General features: G+C 42.7%; 1 protein-coding gene across 1 annotated transcript in view; it reads right to left on the bottom strand.

Moving 5' to 3' along the window:
* Positions 1 to 14,699, bottom strand: part of PYGL (glycogen phosphorylase L) — a 39,868-nt gene that overhangs the window by 6,324 nt on the left and 18,845 nt on the right. The window contains exons 5-16 of the mRNA XM_032179827.2: positions 13,275 to 13,406; positions 10,250 to 10,361; positions 9,831 to 9,913; positions 6,210 to 6,353; positions 5,887 to 5,979; positions 5,067 to 5,213; positions 4,578 to 4,741; positions 3,943 to 4,057; positions 2,258 to 2,359; positions 1,383 to 1,530; positions 1,206 to 1,264; positions 662 to 803 (exon numbers count right to left, since the gene is read on the bottom strand). Coding sequence (XP_032035718.1) covers positions 662 to 803; positions 1,206 to 1,264; positions 1,383 to 1,530; positions 2,258 to 2,359; positions 3,943 to 4,057; positions 4,578 to 4,741; positions 5,067 to 5,213; positions 5,887 to 5,979; positions 6,210 to 6,353; positions 9,831 to 9,913; positions 10,250 to 10,361; positions 13,275 to 13,406 — 1,441 coding nt within the window. The remainder of the gene's footprint in view (positions 1 to 661; positions 804 to 1,205; positions 1,265 to 1,382; positions 1,531 to 2,257; positions 2,360 to 3,942; positions 4,058 to 4,577; positions 4,742 to 5,066; positions 5,214 to 5,886; positions 5,980 to 6,209; positions 6,354 to 9,830; positions 9,914 to 10,249; positions 10,362 to 13,274; positions 13,407 to 14,699) is intronic.

Here is a 14,699-nt window from a genome sequence, read left to right as displayed (position 1 = left end):
CCTTTCTACCTTTTCAGTTTGGGAAGTGGGTGAATACACAGTTGGGCATTTGCATGTGGATGGTGCTCTGTGAGCTTGTGACCCAAATAACCAAAGGTCCCAGTGGAAGAGAAAGGGACACTGGCTTCTTGCCCATCTGGCTGTCCCCATGTGGGAGCATCATGCTTGATGCTGAAGTGCCCATGTGAGGCACATCTAAGCCTCGTGCTTTGGCAGCCTGACATCTGCCCTCATTTATTATTGCTACAAGAGCAAGTGACAGCTCTTCTTCTCACAGGGTGACCAAAGGAATATCTGAGGACTGGGGATTTGGTGTTCTCTTGCAAAACTGGAGCTGGGTACTGAAGACCTTTCCTCTATTTTACAGAGCGGGTTCTGAATGATGCTGAAACCTCAGGGCTGCCTCCCCCAGCACCTAGCTCTCACTGGCTTGGAAGAAAATGTACTTGCAAGTATAATCCTGTGATACTGACTCCAGGACATCAATTTCATTGTGACTTGGGTCACTTTAAAACCTCTTTCCATAGGCCCTTATTCTGCACAAGAGTGATACCTTCTATCCTAAGTTACTAGCTCCTGGAGCTTGGCTGCCCCATCTTTCATACCATGTAATCTCTAGAGTTTGCCCTGGTCCCTGCATGTTTTGCAATGAGGGTAGTACCTTTTTCAGCAAGAGATACTCTGTAGTTCTCCAAGAAGATGACTTTCAACTTGCTTCCAACCATGGGGTCTTTGTTCACCACATCTGCCACTGAAGTTATCAGCTTTATGATCATTTTGGCCATGTGATATCCTGGGGCAGCCTTGGGGAAGAAGGTCAAACGCATTGACAGAAGGCAGCCATGATGAAGTAGAAGAATGGCAAGAGATTAGACCCCTCATTGTTCAATTCCCACCTGACACAGGAAGGGGAACATCACATTCCGGGTACTGTTGTGGGGTGGGGGGTGGGGGGGGCAGGGACAGCATTAGGAGATATACCTAATGCTAAATGACGAGCTAATGGGTGCAGGAAATCAACATGGCACATGGATACATATGTAACAAACCTGCACATTGTGCACATGTACCCTAAAACCTAAAGTATAATTAAAAAAAAAAAAAAAGGAAAGCAGAAAGGCTTCCAATTTTTAGTATAAAAAAAAAAAAAAAAAAAAAAAAAGAGATTAGACCCCTCAAGTCCCCATTGAATAGAATCAACTTACTTTACCACCAATGATAACTGTCCTTGGCACGAATAACTTCTTAGGGTCTTTCTTAATGCCTGAAAAAGATGGAGAAGTGGATGGAATGGAAGACAGCTGACGGTCAGGGCAGTGAGACCTATGCTGAGGCTGCTGCTTCCACCTGCAAGGGGCTTGTTGGCTACGGGGCTGACTCACGGTTGTACATCGTGATCACATGCAGACAGTTCAAGAGCTGTCGCTTGTACTCGTGTATCCTCTTCACCTGGACATCAAACATGGAGGATGGGTTGATCTTCACTTTGTACTCCGTCTCCAGGAACTGAGAAAACTTCAGCTTATTCTCCTGTTGAGACAATGCATGGTGCCAGAGCTCTTTTGGCTTAGAAGCGTTGAGTGGTCCGGTTTTTCTATTTTTTGAGACGGAGTCTCACTCTTTGCCCAGGCTGGAGTGCAGTGGCATGATCTCAGATCACCGCAGCCTTCACCTCCCACGTTCAAGAGATTATCCTATCGGGGATTACAGGTATCTGCCACTACTGCCTGGCTAATTTTTGTATTTTTAATAGAGATGGGTTTCACCATGTTGGCCAGAGTGGTCTTGAATGGTTGACCTCAGGTGATTCACCCTCCTTGGCCACCCAAGTGCTAGGATTATAGGGATGAGCCACTGCGCCCGGCTGGGTGGTCTGTTTTTAAAAACTACAGGATAGGCTGGGCGTGGTGGCTCATGGCTGTAATCTCAGCACTTTGAGAGGCTGAGGCGGGTGGATCACTTGAGGTCAGGAGTTCGAGACCAGCCTAGCCAACATAGTGTAACCCTGTCTCTACTAAAAATACAAAAATTAGCCGGGTGCAGTGGCGGGTGCCTGTCATCCCAGCTGCTTGGAAGGCTGAGGCAGGATAATCGCTTGAACCCGGGAGGCAGAGGTTGCAGCGAGCCGAGACCGTGCCACTGCGCTCCAGCCTGGGCAACAGAGCGAGACTCTGTCTCAAAAAATAAACAAACAAAAACTACAGGATAAACTCTCACAGTGAGTGCCCAGGAGGGGACTCACACCTGGAAGGCTCACCTGCTTCACCTTGGCAAGTTCCCGGAGGAAGACATCATCACCCAGGAAGCTGTGGAGCTTCGTCAGCTGGCTCAGGTCTTTCACATAGTCTTCTCCAATTTTCTTTCAATTCAAAGGAAAAGGTGACTTCAATTTAGGGATAGTAATCAAGTCCAAATGGGCAGTTTCTGTCAGTATTTCTCTCTGTCATCTACCACAGTATAGTTCACGTATCACACAGAACATGGGATAGTTTGACTCAAAGAAGAGGCTGTAAAGTCTATGTGGGAAGAATACTTTTGCTAGTATCTTAAATGTATTTTCAGCAGTTTTTAAAAATTATTTTTACTTTTTTATTTTTATTTATTTATTTATTTATTTTTTTGAGATGGAGTCTCGCTGTCTCCCAGGCTGGAGTGCAGTGGCACGATCTCGGCTCACTGCAAGCTCTGCCTCCCAGGTTCACGCCAATCTCCTGCCTCAGCCTCCCGAGTAGCTTGGACTACAGGCGCTGCCACCACGACTGGCTAATTTTGTTTTGTATTTTTAGTAGAGACGGGGTTTCACCATGTTAGACAGGATGATCTCGATCTCCTGACCTCGTGATCCACCTGCCTCGGCCTCCCAAAGTGCTGGGATTACAGGCGTGAGCCACCGCGCCCAGCCTAAAAGTTATTTTTATTTTTATTTAATTTTTTTGGAGACAGGATCTCACTCTGTCATCCAGGCTGGAGAGCAATGTTGTGATCATAGCTCACTGCAGCCTTGACCTCCTGGGCTCAAGCAATCCTCTTGCCTCAGCCTCTGAGTAGCTAGGATTACAGGTGCATGCCACAACACCTGGCTAATTTTTTTTATTTTTGTAGAGATGGGTGGTGGTGGTGGGAGTGGATCTCATGTTGCCCAGGCTAGTTTCAAACTCCTGGCCTCAAGTGAGTCTCCTGCCTAGGCCTCCCAAAGCACTGGATTACATGCATGAGCCATCACACCCGGCCAGCTTCACTGGTATTAAAGTGTTAAAAACAGGAAATCTACTTATAAGAGTGACCAGGAACCCAGGTTCTGTTAGTTATTTATATGAGCTTTATTATCCTCTTTTACTAGAGAAAACCATCTTCTATGTGAGTGTCCTATGAATACTGTTAGCTGTAAGTAGCTACATAATTTGCAGGACCTTTTGTTCAAAAATTAAGAATTTCAAGATGACAGCTGTGTGTGATGGCTCATGCCTGTATTCCCAGCACTTTGGGAGGCCAAGGGGGAGCAGATCACCTGAGGTCGGGAGTTCAAGATCAGCCTGACCAACATGGTAAAACCCCGTCTCTACTAAAAATACAAAACTTAGCTTGGCATGGTGATGTGTGCCTGTAATCCCAGCTACTCGGGAGGCTGAGGCAGGAGAATCGCTTGAATCCGGGAGGTGGAGGTTGCAGTCAGCAGAGATTGCACCACTGTACTCCAGCCTGGGCGATAGAGTGAAACTCTGTCTCAATAATAATAATAATAATAATAATAATAATAATAATAAATAATTTCAAGATGACTACAGCAGAGAATTAAACCCAGCAGGGAGCCCTGTGTGACTGCACAAGCCACATGCTGAGGAAGCCAGCCCTGCTGTAGACTGGATTTACAAGTTACAAGTATAGTCATATGGCTCTTGCATTCGAGTCAGGCCTCCTTTCCTCTCAGCACTTCCCAGTTACCTCTGCTATGAGCTCTGCAAGTCCTGGGTTGCAGAGTAGGAGCCAGCGCCTTGGAGTGATCCCATTGGTTTTATTCTGAAACTTGTCAGGTTCTAGCTCACTGAAATCCTTGAATCTGGAGACGGAGGAGACACATCACTGAATTTGGCTGAAACGGCAAAGGGTCCTGCACACTGGACAAAGTTCGGAGTTATATTCAAGAAGCCAAGTGCAGGCTTAGAAAGTTTAAATAAAGGTGGAGGGACAGGCTGACAGTAGCTATGGGTGTCATTTAAAGAGAAATTCATTTGCAACTCAAAAGAATTACCAGAAAAATTCCAAAGCTAGTCACTTCCATCTGACTTCTTCACACTGACATATATACCACACTTTCAGTAGAATAGTTTTTTGGTATTTTGTTTGTTTGTTTGTTTGTTTTGGCTCCTATGCCTAGTATTAAGATGGCTCTGAGAAGAAAGCATTTTTTTCTTTCCTTTTCTTTTTTTTTTTTTTTAGAGGAGAGTTTTTTGTATAGAAGAAAATACTTTTAAACATAACAAGGCCTTTCCTCAACCCTAAGTGCAACCCTGCATTTAGTAGCATCATTCCATTAATGGGTCAGTGTCAGACCCACTGCCAGAGTAATGGAGGCTCACACTTTAGTCTTCACGATGTCTGAGTGGATTTTAGCCACGCCATTCACAGCATGGGAACCGACAATGCAGAGATGAGCCATGTTGATCCTTTTGCTTCCTTCCTCTTCTATCAGAGACATCCTTCTCAGACGGTCCACGTCTTTAGGAAACAAGGCCACAATTCTCTAGCCAAAGGAAGAGAAAGCCCTTGCTGGTCACTCAGGTTTAAAGCAACATTGGGATAACGCTGTTGATGTCTTAAGCAAAATCTTCGATATACTCAATATAAACTTCACTTCCACGGGGAGGGGTTGAGTTAGCTCTATGGAGGTGCCATCCCTCCATTTCAGCACTTTCAAAAAGCTGCCTTTGCCTGAGCCCCACTCGGACTTGAATACTTTTGCTGTATCAATGATTGAAGATGTTTGGTAAGAGGGAACACTGTAGCCATCTGTAACACCTTAAGACCTTACACTCATGAAGAGAAAAAAATCTCTCAAAATGACTTACATCTAAATGCTTCTGATTTATCTCATAAATGATTTCCAAATGTCGAGGGAGCAGCTTCTCCACCAGGTCCACGGGCCAGCGCTCCAGGGCTTCTGGGAGCACTGTGTGGTTGGTGTAGGCGAAGGTCTTCTGGGTGAGCTCCCACGCCTGGGGGAAAGGAAGGAGTCAGCTGCTTGCCCTGAAGGTGGGCAGCCCACTGCACAGGCCAAACCCTTCTTCAACCCTGCCCTGCCTGCAACAGGACAATTCCGAGCCTGCATAGTCAGACGCACTCAATTCCACTAAGTTCCTGAATAGTCCAGATAATAGAAACATGTTCTGGGTGTGAGGGGAAAGCCACTTGTAAAGCTACCGAAGAAGCTTAAGAGAGCATTCCGATCAATCTATCTACTATCCTTACGTGTCTTTCATTTATTAAATACACAAAGATTGAGGGATAAAAACGTAAATAGTGCTCTCAGCAAGTACAAAGTATGTAAAATGCTGACTTCTAAAGCTATGGGGACACTCAATTAGTTGTCTTCTGAGGTTAGATAAATTAATTTTTAATCTTTTTCAACACAAAAATGGTAAACACCATATAAGCCTTAATACAGCTATTGATTTGTGTCCCATTAGGAATGTACTCATTTATTTTATAGTCTTACTCCCTGTAAAACTCTAAGGATGGAAAATGTCAGCGTCAGGGAAAATGTACCTTTAACTGTTGAAAGTTAGCAACAATAACTTACTTTGAAAAACTAAAAAGGGAGTTTTTGGCAGTCTTTCAACTGCAGCCATTCTGGTTAATTAAAGGAAAAAGAAGCCAAACTATCCAGACCTTGGACCAGGGCAGTTTTTCAATATCCACAAAAATCCTCATCAGCTCAGGGATGGCGAGTGCAGGGTGAGTGTCATTCAGCTGGATGGCCACCTGGGTGGGGAAAGACATCAACATGAAGGCAACGGATGGCTCAGGGTCTGGCTTCTTCATCCTAACACATCTGGAGAAAGCACTGGATGATATGCCCACCTTCTATGAAAGGCTTGATGCACACTATTCCTGCTCAACGTTTTTAGCACTGAGAGAGAGGAATAATCTGATAGGAAATCCCAGTCAATCCCTCAGTGGACCCCAACTGCATCCACAGACTAAATACTTGCCTGATCCGGGAAGGCATCAAACACAGTTCCTGCACCACGGGTGGAGACAAACTTGGAGGCTTTGAAACGGCGGATGATATCTTGCAAGGTTGCAGCCACCACAAAGTATTCCTGCTTCAGTCTTAGCTCCTTCCCTTCAAAAAACTTCAAGCCAGAGAGATAGAATAAAAATGGTTCATATTGTAGGTGTGGCCAAAATGTGACTGGTGTCTCCTGCACTGGGAACTTTAAGACTAAGGCCCATTGGACATCTGCTGAGGGGTGGTGGTTTGAATGCCAAACTGTGAACCTTTGCTCTGTCCTGAGACCCCATGAAAATGGCAGTAAAAGGATTCTCTAAAGGCAAACAGATAAAAGATAAAGAGGTTGGGATAAAGACAATAGCAACAACCTTTTAGAGGCTGAAAACCAGATGCATGAGTGGTAAGTGATTCCGAAGAAGATCCAAGACAGCCAAATCCTGACCTGGTAGTGGGGAAAAGCCAAAAAGCAACTCAATGTGTACACTGGAGCTTCCCAAGGCTCAGGAATTGGTAGTACCAAGTACTCGGAAGTAGGGAAGAAGATGAAGGAAAAGGTTAATGACAGCCTGAGGACACTTGGCCTCCGACCTTATCCCCAGTTCCTGCAGCTGAGCACAACCAGCACATGACCGCCCTCCTCCCTGCAGTCACATTCCTGGCAGGCAACGCATCAGCAAGCAATGGCAGCCATGGACCGTGTGGAGAACCACGACTGGCTGAGAATGCCCTACATGACTGTGAGACAGGAATGCAGCCAGGCCATGGTGTGCAGGGTGGAGGCCTTAGAGGCCATGATGGCGGCCAGCTTCCAAGTTCCTCCCACATAGATTTGCTGTAGGTCAACTGAACCATGTAAATGTCACCAAGAAATGGTCCTAACCCTGAGCCATCACACTTCGATTTTTATAGATCATGGAGCTTCCCTGTCTTTACCTGGTCATAGAATTAAAAACTGTAACTTCTATTAAAAATGTGGGCCTTGACTAATATCCAGAATCTACAAGGAACTCAAACAAATCAGCAAGAAAAAAAAAATCCCATGAAAAAGTGGCAAAGGACATGAACAGACAATTCTCAAAAGAAGATATACAAACAGCCAACAAACATATGAAAAAATGCTCAATATCACTAATTATCAGGGAGAGGCAAATTAAAATCACAGTGAGATACCACCTTACTCCTGCAAGAATGGCCATAATTAAAAAGTCAAAAAACAATAGTGTTGGCGTGGATGTGGTGAAAAGGGAACACTTTTTACACTGTTGGTGGGAATATAAATTAGTACAGCTACTCTGTTAAACAGTATGGAGATTCCTTAAAGAACTAAAAGTAGAACTACCATTGGATCCAGCAATCCCACTACTGGGTATCTAGCCAAAGGAAAAGAAGTCATTATATGAAAAAGACACATGTACACACACACGTTTATAGCAGCACAATTCGCAATTACAAAGATGTGGAATCAGTCTAGGTGCCCATCAACCAACAACAATATGTGGTATATATATATGTATATATATACACACCATGGAATACTACTCAGCCATAAAAAAGAACCAAATAATGTCTTTTGCAGCAACTTGGATGAAGCTGGAAGCTATTATTCTAAGTGAAGTAACTCAGGAATGGAAAACCGAATATCGTATGTTCTCACTTGTAAGTGGGAGCTAAGCTATGAGGATGCAAAGGCATGAGAATGATGTAACGGACTTTGGGGACTTGAGGGGTAAAAGACAATTTATTGGATGTACACTGCTCCGGTGACAGGTGCGTAAAATCTCAGAAATTACCACTAAAGAACTTATCCATGTAACCAAAACTACCTGTACCCCTAAAACTATTAAAATTAAAATTTTTAAAATGATGAGCACCCCACCCCCCAAATGTAAGCCTTGGACCAGAGTCTTATTAAAACTAATGAATATGAGCATAGAGGTCTGCATATAGAATATCTGGGGCTCTGAACTCCCTAATACTTAAAAGTATAATCACTGACTTATGCCAGGGCTATGGCCAAGTTGAGGAGAAGAATGAATTTGTTATTGTAATTACAGTATAAAAGGATTTATCAGCTTACTCTTAAAAACAAACAAACAAACAAAAACATGATCCTGAGAACTCCCTTTTACCCAACAAATCTAGTCAACTTTTTACCCCATGCTAACTTAGTATATATTGTCAGTTACTGCAGATGATTATTTCCCAGTAAAGTTACTTTTGGTCCTTACTGAAGACAGGAGGATGAATTTCAAGCCCCTGCAGACTGGGTTAGGTTGGCAGTATGGTCCCAGACTTGGAAGAACTCTTACTTTGACCCTGACATAGAATAACGTTTTGCTTTTGGGTTAGAGATTTCTCTGAAATGTACTGAAGCCACAATGTTTTCCACAAAGGAATAATAACATATACAATTAGGTTCCTAAAAATGCTCCAGCAAAATCCACATAATCATCTTCCCTTCTGAGAGATTATGATTTAACACCAGGTGGACATCTGTTATTAAGGACTATTTATGTCCTAGTCCCCCCAAGATCCTTGTTTTCTGCCATCTTTGTAAAGCAGAGTACTAATTTTATTGCTTCTGAGACCGCTTTAAAAAAATCATTACAGCTTCATGAAAATGATTTTACCCATAGAGAAGTTTAGAGTTACATATATTTAAAACAACTAAGAATCAATAGCAGTTATCCAAGATCCAGTTCCAAGTGGTGTGTGTGTGTGTGTGTGTGTGTGTGTGTGTGTGTGTGTGTGTATGTGTTTTGAGATGGAGTCTCACTCTGTCACCTAGGCTGGAATGCAGTGGTGCAATCTCGGCTCACTGCAATCTCTGTCTCCCAGGCTCAAGTGATTTTCCTGCCTCAGCCTCTCCAGTAGCTGGGATTACAGGCATCTACCACCATACCTGGCTAACTTTTTGTATTTTTAGTAGGGATGGGGTTTCGTCATGTTGGCCAGGCTGGTCTCGAACTTCTGACCTGAAATGATTTGCCTGCCTCAGCGTCCCGAAGTGCTGGGATTATAGGCATGAGCCATTGCACCTGGCCCCAAGTGTTTTTTCTTAACTAAGCTATATTTATAATAAAATTAGAACAATGGACTATAAGAAAAAGATACAAGTCAGTGGCAGAAAAAACAGATGTTTGTTCATGGGTCTGCCCCAGGGTCTCTAACTCCATCTAGCATCAGGGCAGAGGACCAGAAAGAGCCTAGTCAGTGAGAGAAGAGGCGAGGCAGAAAATATTCAGTGACTTCTGACTTTGCAGATAAAATTTCTATCTGGAAAGGAAGTAGTGCTTCACCAGTGATTTACTTCATCTCTTATATCCAGGTTTTGTTTTAAAATACATCTCTAGAACTTCCCAATTAGTGATGGGGTCACTAATCAAGGGCAAAATACCAATTCTGATTTCATGAACTATACAGATTTGTTTTCCTTACTTGGTTGGGAGGGGAAATCTAGACAATTCAGGAAGAAATACAGAGTTTGTTCTGCACATGGAAAAACATCAATATTAAATGTGTTTTATAGGTTACTGAACAGGCTCTTGTGAAATAAGCTGCTCCTGTTGCCACTAAGAAAGCAAACTTGATCACTCACATTGTCATTGGGATAGAGGACCCGGGAGATGTTCTCGGCCACGTTTCGGTCCAGCACAGCCTGAATGTAGTCTCCAACATTAACTAGGGGAAAGTTAGAGAAACAATAAATAGAGAAACCAGCCACTGTTGTTGGAAACCTCTTGATCTCACTGGCTCTGTGCTGTGTGTCATGTGGGATTCCTAAAATTCCTAAAAAACACAAAGGATTTCAACACACCATCTTGCTGGACTTCACATGAGCATTGCTTTAAAAATGCCCTCCCTACTTCCTCCATACAATGCCTGCTTAGTCACTGAAGTTCAGATCAGAAACTCAAGGCTTTTTTGTTTGTTTGTTTCAAGCTCAATTTGGTTCTAACTACCAATCAAAAAGATTAAGCACACGCATAAAGAAACCAAGGCCTGTGCTGTACTCACAGTCTCTGAGGTTAAAGTCATTCGGTGCCCGAGCAGACCAGAGGCGCATGGTGTTGACAGTGTTATTCATGTAGCCGGGCACCGGGGTGTCATATGGCAGAGCCAGGACCACCTGTGGGATTAAACAGAAGCAGCTGCTCATCGTTTCCCAAGTGTGATGACACAGGTTGAACAAGGGGCTGGGAGACTGCAATGGAATTCTATTCCTGGCTCCATCACCAACTTAAATTTTGTGAGGCCTAAATGGAGAAGAGGGTCTCAGGGCTGCAGAGGGTATTAGAGGAACATGTGGTTCCTCCTCCACCTGGTACAATCTACTGACTGAAACCATCCACACTGGTGGTCCTTTACAGTATTTCTATGTTGACTCTCCATGTGCCCTTGCCCTGATATAAATGCAGTGGAATGGAATGATATGGTATTGGTATTCAAAAAAGTTTATCTTTTTTTTTTCAAGACGGAGTCTCACTCTGTTGCCCAGGCTGGAGTGCAGTGGTGCAATCTCAGCTCACTGCAAGTTCACACCATTCTCCTGCCTCAGCCTCCCGAGTAGCTGGGACTACAGGTGCCTGCCACCATGCCCGGCTAATTTTTTTGTATTTTTAGTAGAGACAGGGTTTCACCGTGTTAGCCAGAATGGTTTCGATCTCCTGACCTCGTGATCCATCCACCTCGGCCTCCCAAAGTGCTGGGATTACAGGCGTGAGCCACTGCACCCAGCCAAAAAAGTTTATCTTTCATGTTTCAGATCAAGGCATTGCTCTAATAATAATAAAATATGATATGCAAACAAAGTGACAATGTGAATCTGTACCCACCAAAAAATAGCACTTAGAATATGTTTTGCATAGGTTTTTCAGTGAACTGATTTCAAGTATGATGAAAATAAATGGAACAGGAAATTTATGAAGCTATAACATCTCATATAATATTTAAAATGCTATGCTAGTTTCTTAAAGTTGCATAAGGAGTTATTTTAGTGATTCCTATAGTGATCTGCCAAATCAGCTGATAATTAGCTGAGTTGAGTCTAAGAGGTAAGCTTTGGAAAATCTAGCTTGATCTTTGTGACAGCCACTAAAATAGAGAAGAGGAAGATTAACTATGTTTCACAGTGCATTGAAAATTCAAGTGAGAAATCATTTATTTTTATTCCCGGCCTCATCAGAGTCAAGCTCGAAGGAAGGAGAATGACAGAGTAATTGAACTGGAGGATGCTGGATCTCATTTAGTGCAACCCACTTATTTTGGACATGAGGGAGCTGAAGCTGAGAGAGAAGTGACTTGCCCAAGGTCACAGTCATGGCAGGATTGAAACCTAAACAAGCATCTCTTTAATTTGGTCTGCTGAATTGTGAATGAATGAAGCATTATAGCCCATATCAATCACATATATTCAGTCATACTTTCATGATCACCATGACCTCAAAGTAAGAAATCACCCTCATTTAAATATCTTTCTTAAGAGATAAAAGTCTCTGGACTTTTAAAGCAAGTTGTAATCAATCAGGGAAAGTAATTTGCAGGGTGGGACTGAGTCTCGGTTCAAACAAGAGTTTGACCCTTCTGACCCTTGAAGCATAATTAAGGCAGCCCAGAAAGTGCACAGCTTAGATCTTCTTTCAGAGAACCTCAAAGAGAACTTGCTCCCTCAGAGCTCATACCAAAGCTGTGCTCTCTGGGCTGCTCCATGTGGCTGGGACACTAGGGCCGGGACTTCTCTAATGGGCAATCTTTGGTCTCAGGCTCCATCAGCCTGGCCACTTGCTCAGAGCGGCACTGCGGTCTGAGGCTCTCCCTGAGAATGCTGCTTCCTTCCCCTTCACTTTTCACAGGTGGCACACCTGTGTCACAGTCTGAAGTCTTCCCACCTCATCCTGCTCCCTCTCCCCTTTATCTTTCACAGGCATCCCCAAATATGCCACTTGCACTTCTCATTCTCTCTGGTGTCTGTTTCCTAGAGGACCTAAACTGCCACATGACTGTCATTTGACTTTATTGGAAGCCATCCCATGCACGCACAGAGCACATCTGGACTCATGCTCTGACATCACTGGGTACCAGTTTGGGGTTAATTCATGTGATGACTTCAATCTATGAAGCTAAGTTGCATGGCTTGGGCCAGCTCACTTATATTACCTCTGCCCCCTAACCTTGCCTGTGTGGGCCCAGAAACACATACTTTCTGTAATTGAATTTCTGGGTACATTCTGAAAATATCTAGAGGTGCTTTGTAAATACAAATTAGCTCAGCAGTGGGACCCACAGTGTAAATAAAATGCTTCCAGGATTGATTGTGTAAACCTGCATACTTTTATTTTAATTTTATATTATTTTATATATTTTTTGAGATGGAGTCTTGCTCTGTCGCCCAGGCTGGAGTACGGTGACATGATCTCGGCTCACTGCAACCTCCTCCTCCTGGGTTCAAGTGATTTTCCTGGGTTCAAGTGATTTTCCTGCCTCAGCCTCCCAAATAGCTGGGATTACAGGCATGTGCCACCACGCCTGGCTAATTTTTATATTTTTAGTAGAGATACGGTTTCACCATGTTGGCCAGACTGGTCTTGAACTCCTGACCTCAGGTGATCTGCCCGCTTCGGCCTCCCACAGTGCTGGGATTACAGCTGTGAGCCACCGCACCCAGCCAGGAATGACATTTAAAATTATTCAATTTTGCTGTCAACACCTTAATATAAAACCAAAGAGGTAAGCATGCTGGTTACTATAGAACTGACAATTTTCTGGCAAAACAAACGAAAAAAAGAACTGACAATTTTCTGACAAAGCTGATTGCAAAATGACCCTTATAAAAGTCACTCCTCTCTTGGCCTCAGCTCCCTTGTCTCCAAAATGAGTGGGCTGCGCTAAGAGAAGTAACAGATTTATTTACAAAAATATATTCTATTATTCAATACACGACATGCCCTATACTCAATATCACCACTATATGCTACATAGTCAATGTATTATCTACTGTACTAAATACTATACAAAATGCTGGCTATACGAGCACTCTGAATACCTGAGTGTCAATCCACTTGGCCCCGGTGTTGGTGTGTTCTACTTTTCCATAGAAGTGCACAGGCAGCATGAATTCTGGGCGGGACTTCTCCCAAGGGTTTCCATATCTGAGCCAATCATCTGCTTCTTCTACCTGCAAAAGGATACAGTATTGCTTAGAATTTATTTGTCAGGAAATGTGAACCTAGCACTTCAATTATATTAAATTTAAAACATCTTTAACTGAAACCACTTATGAATACCGAGTACTGTTTTGTAACTGTTTTACAGCCTACATCAACAATAATAATACTCGTTAATACAGCTCTAAATATTTTATATGTATTACTGCATTTAATCCTCACATTATATCAACCATATAGGAGGGAACTATGATTCCTCTTTTAAAGATGAGGAATTGTAACTGCTTAAGGTCAAATAGTAAACGGTAGAGATAAGATCTCAAGGTCAAACAGTAAATGATAGAGATAAGATCTGCCCTTAGGTCTCTGTGTTCCAGAGCCTCTGTCTTAACATCTGTGAATCCAATTGTCCAGCTTCAGCTAAAGACAGAGGTCTTACAGGGATGTTTATCATTGGATACCTGGGCCTGTTGAGTCCTACACAATGGGTTCAATCAAGATTCTTGTGGCTAGAATATACAGAATCAGTTAGAAAATGCTACTTGCAGAACACTCTTAATCAAGCTTATTGGTATAGGTACAGAACATTATTGCATTATGTAGTCTTTGCTTATCTTAATCCTTATGTAATTTTGATTTGATAATGAACTATAGATTATAGTTTATTTTGAAAATAACATATTCTAAGAGGTAATGAACTTATTTTATTGACAATTTCAATATTTTCCTAGGTATTTATGTCAATTTATAACAAAATATTTCTTATATACAATTTTAGACTATGGTTTCTATTTAGGATATCCTGGACATCAAATACATCTTCATTTGCAACAAATAAACAAACACATCAAAATAAGAACACTACCACCACCAAATAAACAAACACATCAAAATAAGAACACTACCACCACCAAACACATTGGAGGGGGATGTATTTTTAAATTATTGAAACCTTTAAAACATTACACATACAGTTGTGGATTGCTTAACGACAGGGATACATTCTGAAAAATGTGTTGTTAGGCAATGTTGTCATTGTGCAAACGTCACAGAGTGCACTTACACAAACCCAGATGGTGTTGCCTACTACACACCTGAGCTATATGGTATGGCCTCCTGCTCCTAGACTACAAACCTGTACAGCACGTTACTGTGCTGAATACTGTAGGCAATGGTAACACGATGGTGTTTGTGTATCTAAACATATCCAAACATAGAAATGGTACAGTAAAAATTCAGTATAAAACATAAATGGTACACGTGTAGGGGGCAGCTCCATTACCATCTTACGGGACCACTATTGC

This window comes from Hylobates moloch, unplaced genomic scaffold (assembly GCF_009828535.3).
Source record: "Hylobates moloch isolate HMO894 unplaced genomic scaffold, HMol_V3 SCAFFOLD_16, whole genome shotgun sequence".
In the NCBI taxonomy this organism is placed as follows: Eukaryota; Metazoa; Chordata; class Mammalia; order Primates; family Hylobatidae; genus Hylobates; species Hylobates moloch.
The sequence above is the reverse complement of the archived record's forward strand: the minus strand, read 5'-3'. Positions and strand labels throughout refer to the sequence as shown.